Source organism: Melospiza melodia, chromosome 5 (assembly GCF_035770615.1).
Source record: "Melospiza melodia melodia isolate bMelMel2 chromosome 5, bMelMel2.pri, whole genome shotgun sequence".
Lineage (NCBI taxonomy): Eukaryota > Metazoa > Chordata > Aves > Passeriformes > Passerellidae > Melospiza > Melospiza melodia.
The window spans coordinates 95,848,567-95,875,170 of NC_086198.1; the positions used below are offsets into that span (position 1 = coordinate 95,848,567).

General features: G+C 46.2%; 1 protein-coding gene across 3 annotated transcripts in view; it reads left to right on the forward strand.

The window, feature by feature from the left end:
- The window catches only part of FGFRL1 (fibroblast growth factor receptor like 1), a 169,865-nt gene extending 149,007 nt beyond the window's left edge, over positions 1-20,858 (forward strand). For all 3 annotated transcript variants that reach the window (XM_063157934.1, XM_063157935.1, XM_063157933.1), the window contains exons 4-7: positions 5,226-5,306; positions 9,963-10,247; positions 12,650-13,003; positions 16,209-20,858. In XM_063157934.1, the coding sequence (XP_063014004.1) occupies positions 5,226-5,306; positions 9,963-10,247; positions 12,650-13,003; positions 16,209-16,621 (1,133 nt within the window). In that variant the 3' untranslated portion in view covers positions 16,622-20,858. The remainder of the gene's footprint in view (positions 1-5,225; positions 5,307-9,962; positions 10,248-12,649; positions 13,004-16,208) is intronic.
- Positions 20,859-26,604: the final 5,746 nt, after the last annotated feature.

Sequence of the window (26,604 nt, forward strand, 5' to 3'; positions counted from 1 at the left end):
TTTAAGATTGCACTTGCTTTTGGGAGTGTTTATCCACCATCTACTGCACCTTCAAGGCTGCTGAAAAATAAGTCCAGTCTTTCTCTGTTGGAAGTTTATGGTTTAAGTTTTCCTGGCTAGGCTCAACAGAACAAATTCTGATATAACTCCTAGAAAGGCCCAAGGTCCACCTCCCACAAGCAACCTGAGTTTGGTCACTCCCTAGAATTCCGCAGCAGTGAAGGCCAAGCAAGTATGATGTGCAAATATGATGGGTAAACGCGAGAGTCAGCTCGTGCAGCCGGCATTCAGAGAGATTTCTTTCATTCATCCATGGCAGAAGGTCTCGATATAATTGTTCAAGCCTGACTGGATTACATCACTTTCCCCCTCGTTTCACTCCGTCCCCACTTGCCTCCCTCCTCCTGTCTGCACCCCGTGTTGAGCAGCGCTGTGCAGCGGGGGCTGCCCTGATGAGGGATGCTGATCGCTTCATTCCCCACTGCCCCCCAGCGCCTCCCCCGGGGCTTTGAAGTGTGCTCAGGTCTCAGGCTCCAGTTCAGAGGTCACTTTGTTTATTTATGCAAAGCTGGCTCATCTGTGAAATGGGGCTTTCAAGGCCTCTGACATCAAAGGCTCCAAAGCTGGTCCCATCAAGTCAGAGCAGGGACGGGCCTTGCATGATAACAAATTGAAGCAACTTGGTGAATCATGGGGAAATATGATGGCTAGATTTTTGCTTCAGAAATTGGGCCGTTGTTTTGACTTGTGGTTGGATGCTTAGCACATGGTATTGGCCTGAAAACCAGTCATACCCTTTTGGATAAAACATGTAGCCTTCATGGAGAGCCTGTGGGTAAATAAAATTTGATCCTGACTCAGTAACAATCTAAATATTTCTCATCAGTTGCTCTCAGAGCTGGATTGTTATGCATAATTTTCCATGTGCTTTAACTTTTAAGAGGGAATGGAGCAATTCTGCCATGGTAATAAACAGTAACCATATCCCACTGATGTGGCAGTCTTTGACCCATAGGCTCCTCAGTGGGCTTTGTCAATTGATGGAGTTACATACAGAAATCCCTTTTCTGCAGAAATCCAGCCTGCTTTGGGACACCCAGCACCCTGTGGCATCTAAAAGCCAGCTTGGAATGAGCTCCTGAGGCAAGGGAGAGGCAATAGCTGGAGAACAGCTGAGGACGATGCCACTGGGGTGACATTCCTGAAGAGTGGGCTGAGGCCTCTGTCCGTGCTGGCCCTGCTTTGCATGGCCATGTGCAATATTTGGAGGGGAAGGACCTACACGAGTCTGTCCCATGTCTCCAAGTCTGTCACCTGACACGATATTGGAGCCTTGCCCTTCAGGTTTCTCCACCAGCCAGCATGCTCTGTAACACCACAGAGCCAAATTGTACATTAAGGACACCTAAATCATGTGTATGTTTTCTTAGCATCAGATACTCGTGACATAAAATTAGTCAGTGATTGCTTTTCAGGGCAGGTTTTCCACTTCATATTCCAACTGGCTGCTATCCTTAGCGTGTGATGCTGTCCAAGAAGTCCAGTGCAGGATGACCTTCCAATATAGGTCACAGAAAAGGGAGCTTGTAGGATACTTCAGCAGCTCATCCTTCTTAGCACTGCCTCTCATGGTAATCTGCTGGCAGCAAACTTGGCAGTGCTGCAGAGCTGGTCCCTGCTGCCCTTTGACTGCAGGCTGATTTTTCTGTGTGTGCTTATCACCCCGAGCTGCCCACCTCTGTGGGGAGCTGACAAGAGCATGAATAAGCAATCGGATTATTAGGTCATTTCTTGAATATAGCTAATACTCATGATCTCTGCTACTAACTCACCATTTTGTATGCTGCTCCTGTAGAGCAGGATGTGGCTTCTTTCTCCAGGTCCTCCCTCTGCCAGGCCAGTTGTGTTTGTGGCATTGGAGGGAAATGCAAACAGCACTGTCCTCAGATCTGACACTATTAACAGGCTTCAGACTGCAGGTTTGGGCTGAACCAGATGCCTCTGAACTTTCAGGAAATTTGGCTTTGTTTTCAGCATTACAGAGCCCTGTAAAACACTACAGAAGTGTTTCTCTACCCTTGGAAACCACTTGATATTAAAATTGAAAATATAAGAGAGTTCTTCAAAGCAGGTAGAAACAAACTCCATGCAGCCACAGAACTGTCTTTGGTTGAGGCAGGTGGAAGTCAAATATTGATAGTGCCTGAATTAGACAGGGACCTTCCATCCTCAGGGTGTTCCTGAGTTTTCTCTCTCCCCAAGTAAGAAAGCAGCTCTTTTTTGTTCTTTGGACCCACAGATCAGAGTTTAATACACTCACCCAAGGTGCAAGAGGGGAGATTGAAATCCCTCTCTGAATGCAGCAGAGAAGATATCTGACCCTGTGTCACTCACATTGCAGATTAGCACTTTATATCTCTGCTACTCCACTGCCTCACTCATGCTTTTTAAGTTCAACTGGAGACTCAGGGGCTTCAGGGAATCTTCCCCAAATGAGCTCCATCCAGTTTCTGGCAGTCAGGAATCAGCTCTGTCTGGTACAGCTGTCGAGTGTGAGTTTGCTCAGGTACCAGGAAGGCAGGAGCCCAGTTCACTGCACATTGCAGCTGGAAGGGTCTGCTGCAGCATCCTTCACCCCATGAGCAGCTCTGGGCATGGGAAGGAGCAGTTTTGCTCTACAAGAGTTTCCATGTTTATGGCATTTCCCCACCTCAAGACTTCTGCTATTGTTGTTAATGTTACCACATTCCCAACACATGTAAAGCAAGTTCCAGTGTAGCTAAACCAATGTGCCTAAATCCATGCAGTTATTTATTTCAGTCTTGCTCCTCCACCAAACCATCTCTTCCATCAGCTCAGCATGGTGGCATAAGTAATCCTGACCTCTTTCCCCAAAAATGGCTTTTTCTGGGTTTGGTAGGTGACTCCAGAGGTTTGCGATTTGTCGGGATAACAACTGAGGATGCATCTTCAAAGGATCAAACGGATTCAGAGCAATTTTCCTCACATCAAAAGCTTGGCAGCAAGTCAAGAGGTGTGGAGGCCACAGTCAGTGCTATGTGTTGGCAGGAGGAGGGCACAGGGGCTGACTTTGTGTAACATGAGGCAGTGGGCAAGGGGGATACCCTGCTCTGTGTACATCAATCTCAGCAGGATTAAGGTATAATTGGCAGAACATGGCCACTTAAATCTCATAACCACTTCTATGATATTCAGCAGTTAACAATGGACAGGAATCCCCCATCTCTGACCACAGTTTTTCCTCTCCATTACAACACATTTTTCTAAATGTGCTGAGGGATTTACTACATTCTCTTGTAACACAGCATCCAAGAGCTCATTTGTGACACTATGGATATTTTTGGGTAAAACTGTCCAAGTGCCAGGACACAGTCAATTTGGTATTTTGACTGAAAGGAGACAACGTCATATGCGAGCCATCATGCATAATGTGTATTTTTGTATTCCCTGCGTTTGGTTTGCCAAGGCTGTAAAAACAAACTGGCAAAGTGCAGCTCAGGAGGCGCTGGCACTCGGGCTCTGTGTGGAGCTTGGTGTTGGCTGAGTGGGCCCATGGTTTGGGCCGGGGGCTGGCTGGGGCACCCAGGAGAGGCTCAGGGTGTCCCACAGAGGGTGGCAGCAGGTGGCATGGGGCAGTGGCATGGGACAGTGGCATGGAGCAGAGGCACGGGGCAGTGGCACGGGGCAGTGGCATGGGGCAGGCAGCTGGAGGAGCTGCTGGGCTTTGAGCACAGCCCTGCTGCCCACAAGGTTTTGTTTTCCCCTCGAAGTGACAGCTGTACGTAGCTGTACATGTACATCTCCAGGAGAAACTGTGCTGAAGTGGCCAAAAGGAGAAGAGGAAGATCTCGCAGGGTCAAGGGGGGACAAAGTCATGTAGCATTGCAGCCTCTCTGCTTAAGGGACAGGGCTGATGGGAGCAGAGCATCTGCTGGCATAAAATGCCCTGTGCTGAAGAGATGGGATGATTTTCCAAAATAGCAGAGCCTGGGGTGAGGACTGGGTTAAAGACACATTCTTCTCTCTTAAAGACTGCACACAAGTTTACACACTAAATACTGTTTTAAGCACAACTCAACTTGTAAAACAACTGTAAAGAGAAGTTTTACTATTTGTACCTTTTGGGGGAAGCATGCTTATATATGAGATCAGTTTTTCCTCTTTGTTGCGGAGATTACAGAAATAATTGTCCTGTCTTTTGCTCACAAGGCCCTTTTCTTATGAGTTTCAGGAGCTGGGCGTTTGAAGGGATTCCTTCCTTAAATTAGATATTTCCACTTTTCTTTTTTTATTTGGCTTTTTTACACCATTGTATTCCTCAATGAGCCTTCACCTGATGTGTCTCTGAAAATCAGTGCAGTAGAGGTCAAGAAGAGGAACAACTTTCACATCTGGATGCTGCAGATGTGTAAGGCCACCAGTATCACCCAGGTCATAGAAGGAGGATCAGGGCACTCCTGGAGAGCTCACAGGTGGCCATATCACTGTGACAATTTGAGATGGGGCTGCTGGAGAGATGGGGGTTTCACCTTGTAGGGATTTCTATTTCTGCAGGGCAGAGCTGAGATTTTGGTGCTGCTGGGTGGTAGTGATATAGACAACAAGAGTGATGAGGAACAAAGTTTTGTGTTGATACAGGCAGATGGGTGGTCTTAATTAAAAAGAACTACTCACGAGCAGATTTTCAAATCAATATTATTTTTACCAGCCATAAATTTGCATTCAGTATCCCTTGAGAGCTCATTTGACTCCAGAACTGCTTGCTTTTCTGGTTTTGTCTGGAAGCTGAAGGGTGAATTAGTGGCCACAATCATACTGCTTATGCTCTCTATGACTGATCACATAAGTCTGCCCCCACCTCCTAGGTTTATTATCTTTAATTTTGATTTATGCCATTATTTGCATAGATGGTACCACAGATAGCTCCTCCTAGGGAACAGCAGCCTGTAAACATAGACAGAGAGGCTTTGGTCAGCTCTCAGTGGCAACATTGATGAAACTCCCATTGATTTGGTGGCCTGCTGGAAAGCCCATAAAGCAGGAAAATAAATTGTTCATTAAACTGGGCAGGCTGTAGGTGCCAGGATATGGGTGCCTACTGCATGTTGAGTTTGCTTCGGCTGCATGGTGTCTCCAGCAAATCCTGTTGTCATCCTGCAGGAGACCTTCTTAACATCTTCCCTTCCCTTTCCTTTCCTGCACAGATGATGCCAGCTCAGGAAAGGACAGCCAGCTGCCCGAAGGCTCCAATGGAGAATATGAAGACCATTCTGGGAAGCAGTGGGGTAAGGAGCAGTGTGTGTTTTGTGGTTTTCCTGGGCCCTTGGTTCAGTGCTGTTCATGTGGCACATTTCTCAGCTGCTGAAGGAGAGGAAAGGCAGAGCAACAAGAGTGAGTTCTGCTTACATATGGTCAAATAATAAACAGAGTGTCAGCTGAATGTGTTGGTGTGAATGGATCCCATCCAAGGGTCCTGCAAAATGCAGCCTGTGGTTGGCCCTGGGGCCCCCTGCCATTTACCCCAGCATGGTTCTCCCCTGTATTTGTTTTTCTGGGCAGAGACTTTTCTTTTGCATGTGCAGCTTTTACAGCTTTCATAGACTCCTTATAAAAAGCATATTGACTTTTACAGCAGTATTTCCAAAAGTCTCCAGTGCCAGCATAACATTGCTCCCACTGAGGGCAAAGGGGAGGTCTGACTTCACTTCTGGAGAATTAGCACTAAGCCAAGATGAGTATTTGTTAAGATCACCCTCTCTTTCAGACACCTGCCTGAGCTTCTCCAGGCCATGGACTGTTCAAGCATAAGACTTTGGAGCTGTTGGAGCTTTGGGGAACTGCTAAAACTCACTCAGAGCAGGCTCTGAATAGCTGCAAACCTTGCAGGCCCAGTTTGGTCCAAGCACTCCTTGAAGGACAGTAATTTGTCAGGCTGATGCCAAACAGCTTTTGGCCATTCCTGACAGGAGTGTGATGTGAGTTTATGAGCTCAGTGGACGAAGCACAGCATTTCATTTTGCTCGTGCAGTGCATCCCTCTCTTTATTTTTATATTACGGAGATGGCTTTGTACCACGTTTGTGACCAGGGAGAGCCTCACAGCAGTGCTAGGGGTGGAACCTGACAGGCTTTTGCTGTGTGTATCCCACCACTGAAGCTGAGGCCAGTTTTCTTCAGCAGCTGGCAAACAGGGTTGTGGTGTGCTGTGGTGCAGTCCAGGCTACACTTGAATTACATTTTTATCTCAGGCTGAGCTTGCTTGGGGAGAGCAAGGTAACCTCCACTCATTCTGGAGACAGTTGACAACATTTCAGAGCTGGAGAAAGGGTGTCTTAGATAAACTACAGGTCAGGAGTATTTCAGAAGGGGTTCAGCAGCTCATACAAAGCTGCCATCTCTCCACTTTTCATTGCCATTGTGCTCCTGGTACAGCTACTGGATGATGGATCAATACAATACAACAATAATATTATGAAGAAAAGATGTGAGCCCTACTAAAATTATTAGGCATTGACAATCTCATGTCAGATTGTGTCTTACTCTGGCCGAGTCTGGTGTGCTGCAGAGTGTTGCTGAACCTCTGCTTTTTCTTCTTTTCATCCTTCCTGTCTGCTCTCCTCTCCCCAGGCAGAGAAATGCCTGGGGCCAGCCATGCACCCACGTGAGCCCATCCAGCACTGCTCACCAGTGAATGGCTGGTGTGGGCTGGTGTGCAGGAGGGTCAGTGTGTGCCTGCAGGTCTCTGGGGGATGGTGGGTGAAGGAGCAGGTGGTGTTGTCACAGTCCTGGGCCCTTGGAGAAGTGTGAGAGGAGAAGCATGGTGGAAATAAAAGCTCCACTTTACTTTCCATCTACCATCATAGAGTGGTATCTCTGGGAACAGTGGGGAAACACAGAGACCTCCATCCATGTCTTCCCACAACTGACTGAGCACTTAAACAGAAGGCTTGAAATACATTTCAATCCATAATCATATTGTGACTTTTTTTTGTAATTATCATGAAAGCTGAAGTGATAGTGACTGTCGCTACATGGGGGTAATGGTGGTGCACCACAGCAGACAACATTTTCAGATAATCACCCCACTTTGTGTGAGCAATGTCTGACTGGAGCCTCAGGGACTGATCCATGCCTCTCAAGGTGTCCCACAGGGAGAGGACACCACTGAATTCCTTCACAGGTCTTTGTGCTGCATTTAATTTTCATTAGCTCTGAATAAATCTTCATGGTAAACAGCATTTCAGCCAGGAACCCATACACAACACTGTCTCTTTGTCCCCATCCACTTGTGTTTTCCCTTGCTCTTGAGTGGGACATAATTTATACTGTACAAATGTGTGGTTCATGTTTATGAAGCAAATGCCAAGTGATGTGGAGGAGAACAAGCATGTGAATAACACAGAGGCACTTTGTAATTGCCTTTGCTGGCACTCCAACAAGCAAAACTTCTGTAAATGGAACAGATTTGGGGACAGACATTTAGCATCAACTCAAAAGAGACCTTTTCTTCCTGTCTCTCACAGTGCTGCTTCTCCTCTTTCTCCTTTGTGCTTGCTGGGTCTCTTTTTCTCTCTAACGTGTATGTCTCTCTCTCTTTCTCCTTTTTTTGTTAACTGGCTTTTCTAAACTTGTCCAATTCAGGCTTTTGTCAAGGAAACATTCAGGACTGTGTAAATGGGATCTGGTTTCAGCATATTGCACGCAGCCTGGAGTAGCTTTTGAGACCACATAATCACTTAACCTTTTTTAACAGAAAGAAAGAAAGGCTGAAAGGTCCAAAAAAATGTAGCTTTACCTGTAGTTTAGTATGTATTTGTGCAACCATGTGCAGGGAGTGAATGCAGAACTCCAGATAGACTCATGGGAGTCACAGTGGGAAGAAAACCAGAAATGTTAAAGACCTGCATTTTTTGGGTGGAAAGGCGTTCTGTCTTAAAATGCCCTACTGAGCAGGGGTGCCAGCAAGTCCTTCTGAGAGTTCAGAGTCACTAACTTGACTTTTCAATCTGCTGGGGAGTGTGTCTGTCCTGGCTCCAGTTTGCTCTTTGGTATGTTAGTCCCCGCTCAGGAATCCCGTCCATGAGCATCTCCCCTCTGCTTAGACCTGGTCTTAGAGTAAATTACTGCCATATTACAGAGTAGCTGTTCAGACCCATTGCATGGCTGCTTCCTGACCTCTCCATGAGCCTTGCAGACATTTTCTCAATTTCCACAGTGACAGCCCTTATCAGCACGTCTCCCTCGGCCCAGACTCAAATTTGTGATGTCCTTGCCCACAGTGTGCAGCTCTGACAGGGCTCATTGTCAGGGAGGGGGATTGTGTCTGCTGTGAGGGGCCTCCTGCAGCAAAGACCCCAAAGAGCCCAGCAATTCAGGCCCCAGGACCTGTGGAGGGGGTTAGTGTGTCACACTTGCTGCTCAGCTGTCACGGCAAAGACTTCCAGCGCCGGAGTTACTCCGGTTCATTGGATTACACATGAAAGCCTCTGCTGGGAGAGCAAAGCATTTCTGAGCAGGAGTTTGAAATAACATGAAATGGCTGGGACCCAGAATGACAGCCAAGGGGGGCAAGGGAAGGCTGTGGAGACAGATGGTTCCCCCTGTGGAAAAGGGGTATGCCAAAGGGTGTCCTCTTCCCGAGGGAGGGATGCTGGCCAAGGCTGCAGCGGGGTGAGGGCTAAGGGGTGTGCTCACAGACTCAGAGGGCCATGGCTGCCCTTCCCCGGAGCTTGGAGACGGGAGGCTGCAGACCAGCCTCCTCCATTCAGGAAAGCTCCGCTGTAATGCACATCCCAGAGCTTCTGGCCCTCAGCCCTGGGCAGCAGGGCTGGCTGTCAAGTAGGAAGTTCCACTAGGCCATCCTGTAGCTGGCCAGGGAATCCCTACAAGTGCTTAAAAAGCCTGTAGATGTGCTGCTTAGGGACGTGGTTTAGTGATGGACCTGGCAGTGTTAGATTAATGGTTGAACTCAATAACCTTAAGAGGTCTTTACCGACTTCAGCAGTTCTATGATGGGCTTAGTTAGAAGTGCTCCTGGACTGGCATAGTTAAAGTAACTGTAAGAAATTTGTTATTTCTTTTAAGTTCTTCATTAAATTTCAGATTTTGCCAGGGGAGGCCCTTGCATTTCTCTAAGTTTCTTGTCTCTACACTCTTAGAAATACTGTTGATTTCTTTGCTAAGACAAGATGACCCATCCTTCTATCCACCAGCTGCTATTGCTTCAGATTCTCCAGTTTTGGGATGGGCTGGCATGGGGTATCCTCTATTAACAAGCTCATAAAGTTTTATTGGGTCTTTGTTCACTTCTCTGGACCATTCAACATGAATGTTTTGTAAATTGGAGCTGAATGAATTGCACACATTTAAGTTCAGACCAATGTACAAAAGTCTGTCACACTTCTAAGACTTTCCTATGCATGTAAAAGATGCTGACTCTTCTTAAGTCCCTTTAAAACCACTGAGAACTAAGAGGCAAAACATCTTCAGGAAATGAAGCTTCATATGACAAGCAAAAAATTGAGAAAATGGTCAGTGTGACAGGAATCTGAGTTTTTTCCTTTGGTCTTGGCCAAGGAGTTTGTGGAATATGGGAACAATTACAGTGTGATTATGGGGCCGCATTTTGCCTTCAGCTGCAATAGCGTGATTTTGGTATTATTTTGTGAGATGGTCTGGTGCAATTGCCTTACAGACACAGAAATTCTGAGACTGTGCTATGCAGAAAGTTAATGCATTGGCCAGAGCAATCCCATAGACTTTCAAATGCATTGGGTGGGTGGTGAATCCCCGCTAAGGAAAACAGTTTGAGCTGATATGAGGGAGAGCACACACTGGCTAGTATGGGGCTGCCTCTCGAGCAGATCTGGCCGTGAGACATAACGAGTTTCCTTGTCCGCTCGTGTCCTGCGCTCACCTCAGTGCGTTGTGATGCCTTTGCAGCCCGGCCCAGGTTCACGCAGCCCGCCAAGATGAGGCGCAGGGTGATCGCCCGCCCCGTCGGCAGCTCCATCCGCCTCAAGTGCGTGGCCAGCGGCAACCCCAGGCCCGACATCACCTGGCTGAAGGACAACAAGCCCCTCACTGCCCAGGAGATTGGGGAGAACAAGAAGAAGAAGTGGACGTTGAACCTGAAGAACCTGAAGCCGGAGGACAGCGGGAAGTACACCTGCAGGGTGTTCAACAAAGTCGGGGAAATCAACGCGACGTACAAAGTCGAAGTGATCCGTAAGTGCGGCTCCGGGAGGGAGAGCAGAGAGGGGCTTTGAGAAAGGCACTGGCTCGGCCAAGACAGTGTGGGGTAGCAAGGGAGCAGAGCCTGGTCCGTGCTCTGACACCTCCTTGCGGATACTGATGTCTGGACAGGTGCTGGGAAGTGCTAAAAACATTAGAAAAAACACTGCTGGAACTCTAGAATGAGCCTGAAACTTGGGCAAGACAGAGTAGCAAGAAGACAATTGAGGAGATGAAATGAGGACAGGTACTTGGGAAACAATCATCTCCACAGGCACCTGCATGGTGAAAGTCATGCCCAGGTCAGTCTTCCACAAGAGAATCAGTTAAAGGACAGACGGAGAACTAACAGAGAAATTCCTTTCAAGTACCATGGCTGAGGGAGGGAAATATGTAGGATAGCCCAGATTAGTATGTCAGAATGGGGGAAAACAGTCAATTTTAAATTTAATTGAGAAGTTTCCCAAGGGAAACTTGAAAAACAAGAAATCTTATGGTTAGAGTGACTATCCAGACAAGGCTTTAGGGCCAGATTATAAAAAATGTTTGGCCATCTGAAGGTCCAGGCAGGTAGAAATTAATTACTAAAAAAAAAATCCCCAAACCTTAAAAACATCCACTAGGATCCTGTCTGTATCTTTAGATGCCTACATAGCTTTAAAGATTCAATCCTCAGAAGATGAGCTGTGGGGGATTACCCTGCATTGTGGTGAGGTAAATTGCTCTTCTTACTATCTAGCTATTCTGAGTCTCGCTCTCTAATCTTCTGTTTCCCCTATTATTGCTGAGGATAATTGTACTCAAATCCTTCCTGAGTTTGCCAGAGAAGAGCTCTTATTCTTAAATCACTGTGCTTTGCCTATGACATCATCATAAATTGTCATGGAAATGATTACAGAGTCGCCAACTCAAGAAAGAGAAGATGAGCTGAGTGGAGGGAAGATTGAATAGCCTTCATTAATGAGGAGCAGGGGCATGGAGGGCTGCTTCCAGCCACTTGGAAATCATGTTGTTTGTCTGTGCATACAATTTAGCATGAGAAAGTTTATCCCAGTGTGAAAGATTGTTCTTAAAGGTAAAGATCTGTTCTCTGATAAGTCCTTTCCCTAGAATCGCAGGAATTAAAAGCACATGTGGGAAGCTCTGTTGGGCTCTGAAGGCACAAACCTGCTGGACATCTGGGATTGATAAAGATGCAGCTGTGTGGAGACAGTAAAAACATGTGTTTACACTAAAACCAGGAGCAGAGGCAGGGAAATGAATCAAGCCCCATCCTAATGGCAGCTGTGGCATTTTCACTTCATCAAAACCAGACAGCACCAGGAACAAACCCCTTTCTGTGTCCCTGTTTATCTTGGTTTTTATCAACTTAAAGATGTATGTAACCTTTGTTTTCATTAGCTTTTGCTGGCTAGGAGTGAAAACAGTAACCAAAGCTGGAACCAGAGTCAAGGAGATAAGGGCATTAAGCAGTTTTCAGACATCTTTCTATTTTTAACATCATTCTGTGGAGCATTACAGGTTTTATTCAATTTCCTCCTTTTTTTCCCCTCCCTTGAGCCTCCACTCCTAAGTCCTGCTTATCTCAGTCTCAGTCTCCCCAGCTGTGATTGTTGCTCACAGCCCAGAGGCAAAGCCTACAGAGACTACTGTGGTATTTTTGTTTCGTAAGCACATCTTTAGAGCCCTCAATATTGAAAGTATCCCGAGTTTTTGAAAGAGGGTCCATTGTTCCTTCCTTTCACTCCAAAGCCAGTGCTGGTGGGAGCTGTTTTGTTACATGCTCAATCCAACAGTGTTTGCCATCAAAAGGAGTTGATGATTGCCAGCAGTTACCACCCACTGTGATACCATAATTTCTCCTGTGCCTAGGACAGAGGTTTGCATTACCTCCTTGTCTGGAAACTGTGACTGATTTATCTGATCCTAACGCTAAAAAAGATCCAAACATTCCTCAGAAGGAGGCGTACATTTTTCCTTTCACTTTATGTGGTGTTGACACAACCGTAGACTTACGATCCTGCTGGAAAGGATGATCTTGTGAAGCTCTTCCAAAATATGAAGGCTCAGAGGGAAACCATCCTTTTCTCCAGGTCTGGTGCAGGTAGAAAATTAACTTCCTTGTTATAAACAGGAAGATTCAGGTTGAGCATGAGAACAGACTTGTTAAAGCCTCAGACAATGGTGGAGTTGTTTGGAGAGCACCTACCATTGGAGGCTTTGGCAAGAGGCTGGCAGGAGAAGCTTGCAGAAGTCTCAGCCTGCCTTGGGGCAGGCAGTTGGACTAGACGATGATTTTCGCATCCCTCCTACACCTTTCCCCTCCGTTTGCACAATGCAAGTTACTGAGGCTGGCAAACCCCTTTTCCCACGGAGCTCCCTGTGTTTGTGTGCAGAGAGGACGAGGTCCAAGCCCATCCTGACGGGGACCCACCCCGTGAACACCACGGTGGACTACGGCGGCACCACGTCCTTCCAGTGCAAGGTGCGCAGCGACGTCAAGCCCGTCATCCAGTGGCTGAAGCGGGTGGAGTACGGCACGGAGAGCAAGTACAACTCCACCATCGACGTCGGGGGGCAGAAATTCGTCGTGCTGCCCACGGGCGAGGTCTGGTCCCGCCCCGACGGCTCCTACCTGAACAAACTGATGATCACTCGGGCCAAGGAGGAGGATGCAGGGATGTACATCTGCCTCGGGGCAAACACCATGGGCTACAGCTTCCGCAGTGCTTTTCTCACTGTCCTGCCTGGTGAGTTGTGATGCTTCTCCCCCCTCTGTTGTCAGTCTTCTGTGTCATGGCGTGGCAGTGTTCCTCACTCGGGGTCATCAAATTTGGTGGTGGTGTTCACAGAGGCCCCAGGACGAGGGAAGAGAATCTCTTCCCTCCATGTTCCAGAAGGCTGACTTATTATTTATGATATATATTATATTAAAAGAAAATTATATAGTAAAACTACACTAAAAGAAATTTTTTCATCAGAAGGCTAGCAAGGAATAGAATGGAATGATAATAAAATCTTGTGACTGACCAGACAGTCTGAGACAGCTGGACTGTGATTGGCCATTAATTACAAACAACCACATGAGACCAATCAGAGATGCACCTGTTGCATTCCACAGCAGCAGATGATCATTGTTTGCATTTTGTTTCTGAGGCCTCTCAGCTTCTCAGGAGAAAAGATCCTAACGAAAGGATTTTTCATAAAATATGTCTGTGACATCATGGTATTTATTCATTCAGCTGCTGTTGCCCATTGGCTCCCTGGCCCTCTCTGATGCTGTGCTGATTTAGGCCAGCCCAGTTCTGATAAGAATGAATGGGGGATTAAATCAGCCCTGATTTAAGTCAGTCCCTGCTGAAATCCTGTTGTTGATATTTCCTTTTCTCCCTTTGTGGGGAATGACCACAGAATCACAGAATGGGTCAGGTTGGGAGGGACCACTGCTGGTCATCTGGTCAAACTTCCCTGCTCAAGCAGAGTCAATCCAGAGCATGTGGCACAGGATTGTGTCAGGATGGTTCTGGAATATGTCCAGTGAGGGAGACTCCACACTCTCTCTGGGCAATCTGTTCAGTGCTTGGTCACTGCACAGTAAAGGAGTTCTTCCTCATGTTCAGGTGGAACTTCCTGGGCATCAGTTTGGGCCCTTTCTTTGTGTCCTATTGCTCAGCATCATGGAGCAGAGCCTGGTCCATGCTCTGGCACCTCCTTGCAGATACTTACAGACATTGTTGAGGCCCCTCTCAGTCATCCAGGTGACATAAATTGAATTATCTACTCCTGTATGAAAGAGGAGCAAGCTGGGGAAAGTTACTGCAGTTGCAGACACTAAATCACTAAATTACTGCAGGATGAGAAAGGGGAACTGAATAAGAGCACAGTTTGCAACCTCATTCCCTAAAATTCAACCTTTCTCTTGCCCTTATTTATATTGCTTTTACTAAAAGGAAACAATGATACAGGCCCATAAAATGAGGGAAGAATAAAAACTGTCTGGGTCACAAAGAAATGAAATGAATGAGTGTGAAAAACAGAGTGATTGATCAGTTAAATTTTCATCCAGTGGTCCCCTGGGGCCCCTGTACCAAACTCAGAGCTGCTGTCTTCCCTGCCCAGGCCTCAGGGCTGGTGGCCACATCCAGCTGAGACTGCATCGTTTGTGTTTGAGACTCAGCATCCCATCCCAGCCTAGTCACCTGCTCCTCTGTCTGCCGACTGTGCAGTTCTGCCTGATAAACATTTTGGATTTAGGACTGTAACTGAAAGGCGTGTAAATGCCCAGGAAAAAGCAGCGTGGGTGGGATGTAACTCAAAGCCTCTGGGAGTTTGTGGCCAATGAGAGTCTGATCCAGCTCCCAGTGAAACCAGGGGAGACTTTCCATGGGTTTGAATGGGACTGCAGTGAGGCCTCATGCAGGGCTGTTGGTATTGGCAGTGATGGAGAAGGAGAACCCAGCGTGCCCTAAGATGCAAAGATGTGGTTGTAAAGCCATGGCTTAAAAAAGACCATTTTGCTTGTAAATCTACCAGATTTGACATTGACAGCTCTGAGGAACGTGGATGAATATCAAAACACTTTCTTTTCAGCCCAGCATAGGATTTCTGCCAACCAGCATGACGACTTCTATTTTCTGTGGTCAGCTGATAGGTCAGATCTCTGATCTTGTCATGTTTTTAACAGGGGGCTGGGCCAGACTCGCCTTCCAGCCTAAATTATCCTGTAATTTCCAGAGCTGGTGAATCAAAATTTCATCTGTTAAGGTCAAAGTATAGGTCCCACAACTTCAGAGACCACATGGTATATATTTAACATTTCAAGCTACCCATAGGATTATTTGTCAAGGAGGGAAAAATACATTAGTGTCTTAAAGAAGTTTAGCTTGGAAGCTAAGTGATAGATGTTTGAATATAACATATTGAATGATTAAGATAGCCTGTGGTTTTGGAAGTTTTCTGGGTGTCTCCCTGCAGGCTGAATTCTGTGCCTGGGTGTATTTCAAGGCATTGGATATTCCAGCTGGTAGCTATCTAGACAAGGATTTTCACAGCTAAAATCCTATCCCCAGGACTCCTTTTGGGTCTATAAATGAGGAGATCAGGCTGAGAAACTGGAGTGGCTGTCCAGGGATAGCCACTGACTGCCAGCTGCAGAGAGATAAAGGAGGAGGTCGATGTGAAAGATGATGTCCAAAGCATCTTATCTCCTCCAGCAGCTGAATTTACTGCCCTTGGAAAGGCAGCAGCAGCTCCAAAGAGACTGGTGGAGGTAGAGCCCATTTGGGATAGGAAGCTGGGGCACACTTCAATGCTGAGTGAACTTTCAGTTCTGCATGGCTTGGGAACCAAGGAGGGGCCACCAGCTCCCCTACATTTTCCCATCCTTCAGCCTTCCTGCCAACCACACAAAAAGGTCAAGCCAACAGCCCCAAAACCCCACATTCATTCTCCCTGCCGTGGTGGAGCGCTGCTGGGCAGCTCCAGGGTTGCCAGACAGGATTTCTAGAGAGTGCCTGAAGCCCCTGCAGGCACAGCTACAGCTGGCAGAGGTGGGTGGGCAGCGTGCTGTGGCTCTGTGCAACCTGGACTGGTGACAGTGAGGTTTTACTGGCGTGTTCTGGGTTGTGTCCTTCGGTCTGGGCAGCAAAGCCCATTCTGTCACAGTGAGAGCGTTAGGGAACTCTCTCAGGCTGGCTCTAGTGTGCATCCATTAAAGCCTGGATAAGAGAGTTATAAAGTCCCCCAAAGACTCCCCTCCTGACCCCCAAACCAGAGAACATGAGTTGCTGGTCCTTGCAGGAGCGCTGAAAGCAAAGCAGTTACCAACCATCGCGCGCTGGCTGATTTCTGCCCCGTTCCCTGCTCTGGCAGAGTTGCAGACGGCCTGTCCAGCAGCCAGCCCCGGCGTGCCATGTGTTCTGAATCCATTAACCCTTTCTGTCTCTCCGTGCCCAGATCCCAAGCCTCCCGGCGCGCCCGTGCCGCCCTCCTCAGCCAGCAGCCTGCCCTGGCCCGTCATCATCGGCATCCCGGCCGGGGCCGTGTTCATCCTGGGCACCGTGCTGCTGTGGCTGTGCCAGTCCAAGAAGAAGCCGTGCTCCCCGCCGGGCACGGCCGCCCCCGCGCACCGCCCCGCGCCCCGCGAGCGCGCCGGCCTGCCCCAGCTCCCCGACAAGGACTGCCTCTCCTCCATCACCTACGACGAGTACGTGGCCCAGCAGCAGCACCTGCTGTCCCAGGCGCCCGGCCTGGCCCCGGCCGTGGCCCCCAAAATGTACCCGAAGATGTACACGGACATCCACACCCACACGCACTCGCACGTGGAGGGCAAGGTGCACCAGCACCAGCACATCCAGTACCAGTGCTGAGGGCTGGCCCCGCGGCCCCTCTGGGCTTTTCTCCCTCGTGGTACCTCAGCAGAGACTGCTCCAAGCCAGCTCAGCACTGCCAGCAACAGGCAAAGCAGACAGAAAGGGTTATATATGTAATTTTAAATATATATATATATATACATATATATATATAATTGTATATGCGTGTGTGTATGTGTGTATATATATATGTGTATATATCTATATCTATCTATATAAATATATATATAATAGAGAAAGACACAGAGAGAAAAGAGATTTTTTTTTTTTAATTATTGCAATCAGGATGTAGCCGAGGAATAATGAAGGAACTCCAATTCACAGCAGAGAAGCAGCCGTCTCCAGCAGCAGAGACTTCCTGGATATTTTAATCAGAGTGGCAACAAGTGAGATGGGACACAGGGATGTGAACCAATACACCTGGTGTTACTGAAGGGAGCAGGTAGAGCCAGAGGTGTGTGTGGCATTTCCTGGCTGGGCCTGGATTCCTTCCTGGGCATTGTTTTGGTGGGAGCCCCCAGACCTCTCCTGCCCTGAGTGACTCAAGCTCTGACACACCTGAGGCTCAGTGCCAAAGCACCGGGAGACACAACCCATTCATCTCTTCCAGGGAAGGGAAATAATACAAGAGGGACTGAAAAACCAATTTCTGTTCACAAGGTGAAATGCTACGTGCTTCTCAGTCGTGGTCAGCACAATCAGCTAAGCAAGCTGGTTGGATCAGTTTCTGCAAGGTGAAGGCATCTTGTTTGCCATGGGATGTTCTGCAGACCAGCTCCGCTCCTCTGGTCCTAGAACTCAGTGCCACTGCCAGGCAAAAAGGAAAGAAGGAAAAAGGAACATTGTACAGAACACCTTTATATTTATATTTAAGAAATAATAATAATTAATAATAATAATTGAACTGCTGATGGTGAAGAAGGCAAAACACACTGTCCTTCTCTGATGGCTTAGAGTGACAAGCTACTGGATTTTCTGCGTCGATGCAAAATACGTGAGAGCATTAGAAAAAATAGTAAGAAGCAAAGAGAGTGAAATAATCTTGTAGGAAAAAATTGCATTTGAGAAATATCCACCTAGGTTGTGTGTGGTTGTCCCCTCCCCTCAGATGTCACTTCGTAAGTGATAAAGCATTGCAGTTCAAACAACAGGAAAAACAGAAAGAAGAGAAAATAAATAAGGACCATATTAAATACCTATATGGACTGGGAATTAATCCAATTGCAAAATATAAAACCTTTCTAATTCTATATAGAGTTTAAACAGAAGTCATGTATATTTAATTTATTTTGTTAAACAAGAAAAAAAAATGTATTATATTTTCCTCGAAACAGGCATTTCTATATGTATTTTTGATCAAAGAAAATAAAGATTTTTTTTTTCAGGTTCTGTAGATGCCATGCTCAGAACACCCTTGATGTAGCTTGTGAACAACTGTGCTTCTCCTAACCCGGAGGCCACCTGTCTCTGTGCCTTTTCACACCAGCCAGGTGCCATCTCCTGTCCCCTCAGGTGCTGCTGGGGGCTCTGCAGTGCCCAGATCACTCCTCAGCCATCTTCAGCAGCAGAGTTCTTCTCTCACAGGGAAATCTGTTTCGCTGTGCGTTTCTGGGGGTGTGGGGAGGATGATTAATTTGTTTTTTAAGCCCAGGCCTGCAGTGGTTTGTTGGTTTGGGTTTTTTTAAAGAAAATTTTGTAAATCAAAGCATAATAATTTGTGAGGCTGTAAAAGGAACTTTGGCCTCAAGGTGCTTGGAAGGGGAAACCATGAAATGTGGGTGAAACACCTGATTTGTAGCTGCAGCTGCTTTAGGAGCCAGTGGAGGGTGAGCTGCTCCCTTCAGTGGGGCTTGAACCTTCCCTGTGTGCACCCCACACAGAGGCACCCAGCTCTTCAGGGGCCAGCATTGTCTCTGGAGAAGGCAGGTTCAGCAATGATGGAACTGTTTATTTTCTATTCATTTAGGGTTTGATAGTTAAAAAAAAAAAAAAAAAAAGAAGAAAATTTGAAACATGCTAATTTTCAAGTTTGGAATCACTTCCTTCTCAAGCCTGTTCCATGAAAGGGATCCCCACCAAACCAGCTGCTCCATTTAAAAGTGAAACACTTTATTTAATCTGAAACAAAGCTGTGCTTTAGGCTTTGCTTTTCTCTGAAAATTTGTGGAGGTGTTTGCTCTGTGTTGACCTGCAGTGATTTTTTTCTGGTGGTTTGTTTGAATCACCAGCAAACCAAACAGTTCCCTGTTTGCTCAGCCGTGCTGCTGAGATGGGGCCCCGATTCAGTGAAACACTGAATCAGCTCCTGCTTTCTTCACCAATGCATTCTGCTCCAAAAAGTCCTTTTCTTGCCTTAGGAGGAGGTTATCCATGTAATAACCCCTAAAGGAAGGCCGTCCCTCTCTTGTAGTGGTTGTAATAAAGCAACCTATTGATAACTAGTATTTTTCAGCAGGAGGGTTCAAACAGATTTATGAAATTGCTAAATTTCAGATTAAGGATATCTTTATATGCATCCTCTCAGCTTCAGGGAGAACTGAGAGGAGCTTAAGTGTGAGCACTGACATGAGGCATGGATATAAGGCATGGTTTGGGCAGGAGCTCTTAATGGCTGAAGTATACCGACTCATTTAATTTTAAAAAATAAATAAAAAAGCCTCTACACACTAAGGGCATTGCCTTTATTTCAAGGAGACACTAAGTGTGTGTTTCCCTGAGAGATGCTAAAGTCCACATCTCATATCTCGTGGCTGTGGGAAGCTGCGTACTGCACCGTGGTGTGTCCCAAACTCCTGCACGTTCCAGCAGCATGGGGCATGGCAAAGGGCAGGGTTCCCCTGTAATCCCATGGCCGTTCTCTGCTCTCTGGGCCAGTGCTGTGGCAAGGAGACACTTCTGGCCATGCCCTGTGGGCAGCACCAGCACCACCCCCAGAGCTGGGCACTGGCTTTGTGGGTTCAGCCCTAACAAACCCCAAGAGATTTCCTAATGGCACCAGCTCCAGTGGCAGCTCCGAGCCTCAGAGAGGGGTTGGTGGGCTAAGAGAAGCACTCCTGCATTTCCCAAGCAGCACAGAACTCCAGGCTGCTGTAGCACTCTCCTCCTGCCCTTTGTGACCCAGCTCCATAGTGCTGCATCACGCAGGCAAAAACCACATTTTGTCAGATGGCTCCAGTGGAAGGAGTGGCTTCCCCCTGCCCGGCAGAGATAAATCTCTAGTGCTGCTGACAGAGCTCTCCAGAGGCAAACGTTGCATGAAACCACCCTGTGTGGGCAGTGCATCAGCCCAGGGCAGCTGCAGCTCTGGGCTGTGGCACTGGGAATGCTGCTCTGCCTTTGGGTGCACCGTGAGAGATGCCATAAAGGTCTTGATTTGCAGAAAGCCTGGGGATTTCATCCTGCCTTGGCTGTCTGCTCCATCCTGACCACCAGCAATGGTGTGGGATTTCCCCCCAGGGAAATACCCTCACATGCCCTGTTTAGGAGGGGCTGTGGTTGTTGTCTGGGCCTTGCACTGGCTTGCTGTGCCTGGGTGGATTTCACATTTTTGAGGAGTTATTTTTCCTTCACAAGGTACCTCTAAGACCCTTTCTGAGTCACTCTGTCCCAAGCCCTACTGCATGCCATTGAATTTTAGGGCTTGATTGTGCCTTGCATATGTTGCAAAGTCTTCCATAGTTTAAATAAATTCAACCAGGTCACACTTGTGTATGAATATGTTTTTTATTCAGTGGGAAAAGATTTGGGTGCATCTTCATTCCTAAATAGAGGGTGTTCAAAGAAAACCATTGTCTTGTTTCTGGTAACTGACCCTATGTTGAACACAGAAGATTTTTCATTTTATGTATTTGTATGCATAAAGGCATATAGATGTACATGCCAAGTTGTGATACAGAAGGCAATTGTACTTTTAAAACCATGGAGCTTCAAAGATCAAAGGAATTTTAGGCTTAAAACTCACTATCTTTGTTAATTTTATTTGCATTACAGATCAAACATGGCTTTACCTACCAGTTTGTGCATTTTTTAACTTTGTATGGACAATCTTTCTGTGGTCAGCCCCTTTCAAACTGAAAACTTATCAGACATTGAAGATAAAAAGTGTTCTGTGGTTTTCATTTGGTGACAAATACAATAACTGAACACATCAAAGGAGACAGAATGGCACCGTGTGTCTGTGGCTTTGTAATAAAAGTTGCAGAAAAAAAGGAATAAAAGCCTGTAGTTGTGTTAATGTGTTTTAGAGTTCTGTGTTTTGAAGGGAAGTGTGGCTCTGTGTGGGTGTGTGTGTGTTACACATCAGGAGTTTGTGCTGGCAGGGCAAACAGAATTGTAAAGTTACCTGTGTGCCACAGCTTGGTCTGATGTTTTGTGTGGGTTCTGTGTATCAAGCAAAGGCATTGTTTTTTTAATGATTTGGGAAAGATTTCGGGGTTTTAGTGAAAAAGGGCAGTTTTTAATCTGTTCACCTCTAGAGCCAAATGCTACAACTGCACTAGGAGCCAAATTTTAATTAGCAAGATGGAATTTTGGAGTGCCTGGAGTGGACCAGGGATTTCAAGGTCAAGCTCAGCACCTGCACCTCTCTTGAGGCAAACCTGTGAGTGTCTCACTGCTCACTCCAGAGGCAGTAAATGTCCAAGCTGTGACATCTGAAGTTCAGAAAAGCTGGCCCTCACCCAAAAGGGCCCTGACCTGGGCCTCTGACCCCAAAATCCCTGTGCAGGAATTGCACACTTGGGGTAGAAAAGAGGAAATATTTCTCTGTTGACTCCATTTCTGTGGCTGTCTGGAACTCTTGAGAGGTTTGAAATATTGGAATAAAGACCTGGGGGAGACGCAGAGGTGAGCAAACCCTGGGATGTGGTCAGATATTAATGGGGAATTTATCATGGCTTTCCTACCTGGGCAGCACTTTTGCCTATATGAGGAACTTTGAGCATGCCCAGGACTCCAGACTGCTCAAAGCTGGTGATTAACATGGAATAATTGGAAAACATCCTTACAATCATGGAATTACTACCCATACAGAGCTTGTTCCAGCTCTCAGAGATGCCAGTGGGAAAAAAATCCTTGCAATGTCCAGAGGGAAATCAGTCAGACACTTGGAGCCATTCCCAGATTTTTGCATCTTTTCCCTGGCTTGCCCATTGGAAGAGAAAGATGGGGCAGAAATTAATGGAATTGATTTCCAATTCCCCAGTGTGAAGCCAGACCCACATAAATGGGAAATGCACACTCTTAGGGAGATGGTTTAGGGGTGATTATGGTGGTGCTGGTTTGACAGTGGGACTGGATGATCCTGAGATTCTCTTCCAACCCTGATGATCCTGTAGAGCACCAAGACACAGAACCAAACTGCTGAGAAAAATTCAAGACCACCAACCAATTAATGTCTTCCAATTACTTATTGCCCTTTAAGTCTTTAAATCTCAAACTAGACATAAGGAAAAAATGCTTTTACAATGAGAATGGTGAAACACCGGAGAGCTGGTGGGTGCCCCATCCCTGGAAACATTAAAGGCCACGTTGGATGGGGCTCTGAGCTGATCTAGTAGAAGATGTCCCTGCCCATTGCAGGAGGTGAGACCAGATGATCTTTAGAGGTCCCTTCCAACCCACTCCATGCTCTGTGATCCAAGTGTTCTGGGATGGGTTAGGGTCTGTCCTCCAAATGCGCTGGGATATCCACCTGCCAGGTCAGTTCTGCATTCTGGACCTGTCAGAAAATGCTGCTAAGGAGGGAGCTGTAGGCATAGACTTTCTCTTCACCTTTTCCTATCAGCAGAGCATTTCTTTGCCCAAGATTCTCAGCTTTTAAAAGTTTGCTACAAACGTAAAAAAGCCACGAGCAAATCCCAGCACCAAAAATGTGGATTACTGTAGTTGGAAATTGGAAATAATGGCTGATAAAACCACATTTAAAATACTGGTGTTGTATTGACTGTAAGGTGGCACATATATATTGTCTGTTTATGGAGTGGAGTCTGGAGAAAAGAGATTGCCCATTTTGCATTTTGTGTGTGTTTACCAGCTTCAGGTCTTTGTGAACAATATATGGAGCTATGACCTTTATTTGTCCTCATTTTAGCTTATGCATTTTTTCTTTCCTTCTCTTTTCCTTTCTGTTGGTCTGATGTAATTAGGATTTAACATATTCCCCAATATGCATGGACATCAGCAAAGCAATGAATGTTCTTTTTTCCCCATTTTCACTAACCAAATCCAGTCCAAAGTGCTATTTCTATCCAAGCTGATCTATGCTTTAGTGAAAGGAGTAATAAATAACATTTTAGACCAGACTTCAAAATGCCTTTTTCCTTTGATCTGAGTAATTAAAGTCAAGCTGCTGTTCCTGAGCGTTTTCTGATGGAATTACACGAGTTACACAGCTCTTCATTTGTATCTTATTAAGCATTATGTGTTATTGATGCTGTCCAAACAATTAGCACCTAAATATGCCCCATATTCTCATAAAGAGGCAGTAGCAGTGTTAATGTTAATGCCCTGGTTAACAGTTTGCTCCCATCCCGAGTCCACCATGGTGCTTGAATGCCATTTAATATCAATCAGGACTTTACTGATGCCCCTCTGAAGTTGTTCTCTTCTGCAATCTTTTAACTGTGCAGTGAAGTGAGAAGTCGAGCAATAACATTAAGTAAAAATGGCATCTCTCTTAAGGCAGGATTTTTCCTAAGCTCGCTGCAAGTTTTGGTTATAAGAAGGCGAGCGCTTGGCGGCAATCGGTCATTCTGACGTTTTTATGGTGTTTTTATTGCGGCTGGCTCATTTCCATGCTAAAGAGAACATTTGTAACAATGCTTGCTCGCTCTGTTATGGTTGGGGCCGCGCTTTGTTCGCTGCTGCTGCGCCCAGCAATGCTCCTGGCACACGTCCTCCCAGACCCCGCCGTGTATTTATTCAAAAGGAAGGAAAAAGAAGTGTCTACTAAAACAATAAACTACTGCTGCTTGCCTTAACGTGGCCACAGCTTCCTTCTGCTGCAGACAATCAGTTAGAAAAGCTGTTGGGTAAACTTGCTCCTTCTTTGCTGAAAAAATAAATATTCGTGAAGCTTGCAGCCACTTTTTTCTGTGCTTTTATTATTGGGTTGAAAACTGTGAAGGGCTTTAAAGTTAGTGATTTAATCAGAGAGATAAGGATGGAGGTCCAGATCCTGGAACTAATAGGAGCTCGGATTGAAATACTAATGAGGGCCTGGGTAAGGGTTTAAGGCAAATTTTGATGTGTTACTTTAATATTAATGTTATCCTGCATGTAAGGATAGGTTCAACCCAATATTAATTTTATTATTAATTTTATTAGTTTTATAAATACTGAAAATTGAATACACTAATATATTCACTAATGCTGTCTGAGACAGGAGGTGAATGTGAAAAGAGGAATCATGAATGGAAGGGAAGATCAATTAAAAAAAGGTAGGGAGTGGTGTCATGTCACCAGAGGTTTCCAGGGTCAAGCCAAGGCTTTGGCAACCCCACGTGTGTTGGATGTCAGGAGGCAGCTGGAGAACCTGTGGAGGCTTCCTCAGACCCAGGACAAGCTAGAGCACTCAGTGCCCACTGTGTAACAGGCAAATTCTCTCGGGCCCATCACTGCAGAACATCTTTCATTTAAAGTGTGTTCATGTCTTCCCTGGATTGCAAAGACAAGGAAGGATGTTTTAAAATTTAGATTCATCTTTTTTCTTAAGTGACTTGGCGAAATTAACAACAGAGTAATCATAAGCTTCCTAAAGCAGGGAAGAGGAACTGGCACTTCCCAAAGGTGGATTGGTTACTGCGTGGAGAAGAAGATCCTCAATGTTGTTTCCTCTTCCACTAAAGCCAATAAGGTGAGTTTGTTACCCAGGTCCCATGAAACAAAAGGATGAACCTGGCTTTGACAATGAAATACAATGCTGAAAAAAAATATAAGTATGCAGCAAACTGGTGAAGTGTCCATTTCTGTTGCCTTTGCCCAAACTTTGCGGAGATGTCAGCAGACGGAGGTGACTTTCCTTATGCTGCCGTGTTGTGCAGCCTGGGAGGCTGGTGGTCTCCTGAGCCCTCCCTGTCTGCAGGAACAGGGAGCAGAACCAGCTGGTGGGAGGGTGCAGGAGGGCAGGGTGGGGTCTCTGCTGGTCCCAGACCCCGCTGCCATCGCTCGGCCCCAGCTGCTGTTTGCTGGCCAAGCCCTGGCACCCGAGCTCCCTCTGCCATGGTTCAGTGGGGGCCAAGAGCTCTCCCACTCGACACCACACCAGGAGGGTTTGGTGTTTATCTGGAACTCCCTTCCAAAGTGCATTCGTGGCAGAGGCTACGTGTAAGGACAGGTTCAGCCCGCTATCACAGAGAAGCGATAAAACACTTTTCTCTCATTTTGGTTCTTAAGGCCTAATATTCCCATATGCCAGAAAAGATTTGTAAGGGGCCATAAAGTCAGCAAGGCTTTGTTTGCACTTGTTTTTTGGTTCCTTGACAGTGCTGCTAGGGCCTCTGTGCAAACATGACTGCAGTCAGCATTTAAGGTGCCAGTCCCTGCAGCATTTGAGCTGATTTTCCCTCTTGGCTGGAATGGACCCAGAAACCAAAAGGTTGAAAATCACCTGGGCAAATCAATGCCAAAATAGAACTTAGAAATAACCTACTCATTAAATAATTTTATTATAAAATATTATATACATTGTGTACTTAAATGGTAACTCTCAATTTCCAGAGCGTCTTCACACATTTTTGACCACTAAAAATTTCTACATCCCTGTGAATCATAGCAATAATCACTCTCACTGTATAGAAGAGACATTGAAATACAGATAAATGAAAAGGTCTTTATAGAGCAGGAAGTTTGAAAATTGAAGTTGGATCCATGCACCAAAGTCATCACCTTCCTCAATATGTCAGCAGTGCTTGCTTTGATGCTGGAAAATCACAGGACCTCTGTGGGCTCTAATATCAGGGAACAAGAGACAGGACAAAAGGAAATGGCCTCTGGTTGCACAAGGGGAGGTTTAGATTCAATACTATAAAAATTTCTTCACAGAAAGGGTGGTCAGGCCTTGGAACAGGCTGCCCAAGGTAGTGGTGCATTCACCATCCCTGCAAGTCAAAAGGCATGCAGAGGTGGCACTTGGGGACATGGATTGGTGGTGGCCTTGGCTGGATCAATGGGTGAACTCAATGATCTCAGAGCTCTTTACTCACCTCAGCAATTCTATGATTCTGTGTTTTACTGTCTCTCAGAGCATCGGAGTAGCAAAGCAAGATGAAGGTCAATTATATCCCCAGATTAGAGCTGGTGGCAAGATGGGGATACTGGAAGCCCCACTGGGGTGGCTTTGAGTTCCAAGCTCAGTTCTCAGCCAGTGGAAGGCACAGCCAAATTGTTACTCTGTTCAGGGTCTTCACTTGTCCCTTTTTCTTCCAAAACATTGTCTAAAAGGTGAAGCTGTTTCCCCAGGTGCTGGATGAGGCAATCAGAGTGGTTTGGGTTAAACTTGGCTTCATGGAAGTCACTGGGATTCTCATGCTGAACTTTTTGGGAGGCAAGCTCATTTCCTTTAAGAAGCTGGCAGCCTTCTGACAGCTGCTGTCATCAGCACTCTGGTATATAATTTTTTTCCCTTTATTTTCTGGACAAGTATGGACAAGAGAAATGCGAGGGGAAATTTGTACCATCCTGGAGGAACTGTGCAAGACGTGTCAACACCAAACCTTTGTCCTATAGCTACTAGAGAAATTCAGTTGTGTGTGGCTCCAACTCATGCATGTCAAGCATTCAGAAGCTTCTCTCTAAGACCATGTGTTGTCCTTAAGAAAGCTGGGGGGCAAAATCATGATAAATAATTCACATTTCAACTATCACTAAAAGGAAATTTTACCAAGCAGGTTCAAATTATTTATTAAACACTGTTAAGTCCCTCCAGGAGTATCAGGCAACAAATGATAGACAATATTTTGGCAGTAAAGAGAAGTGGTTGC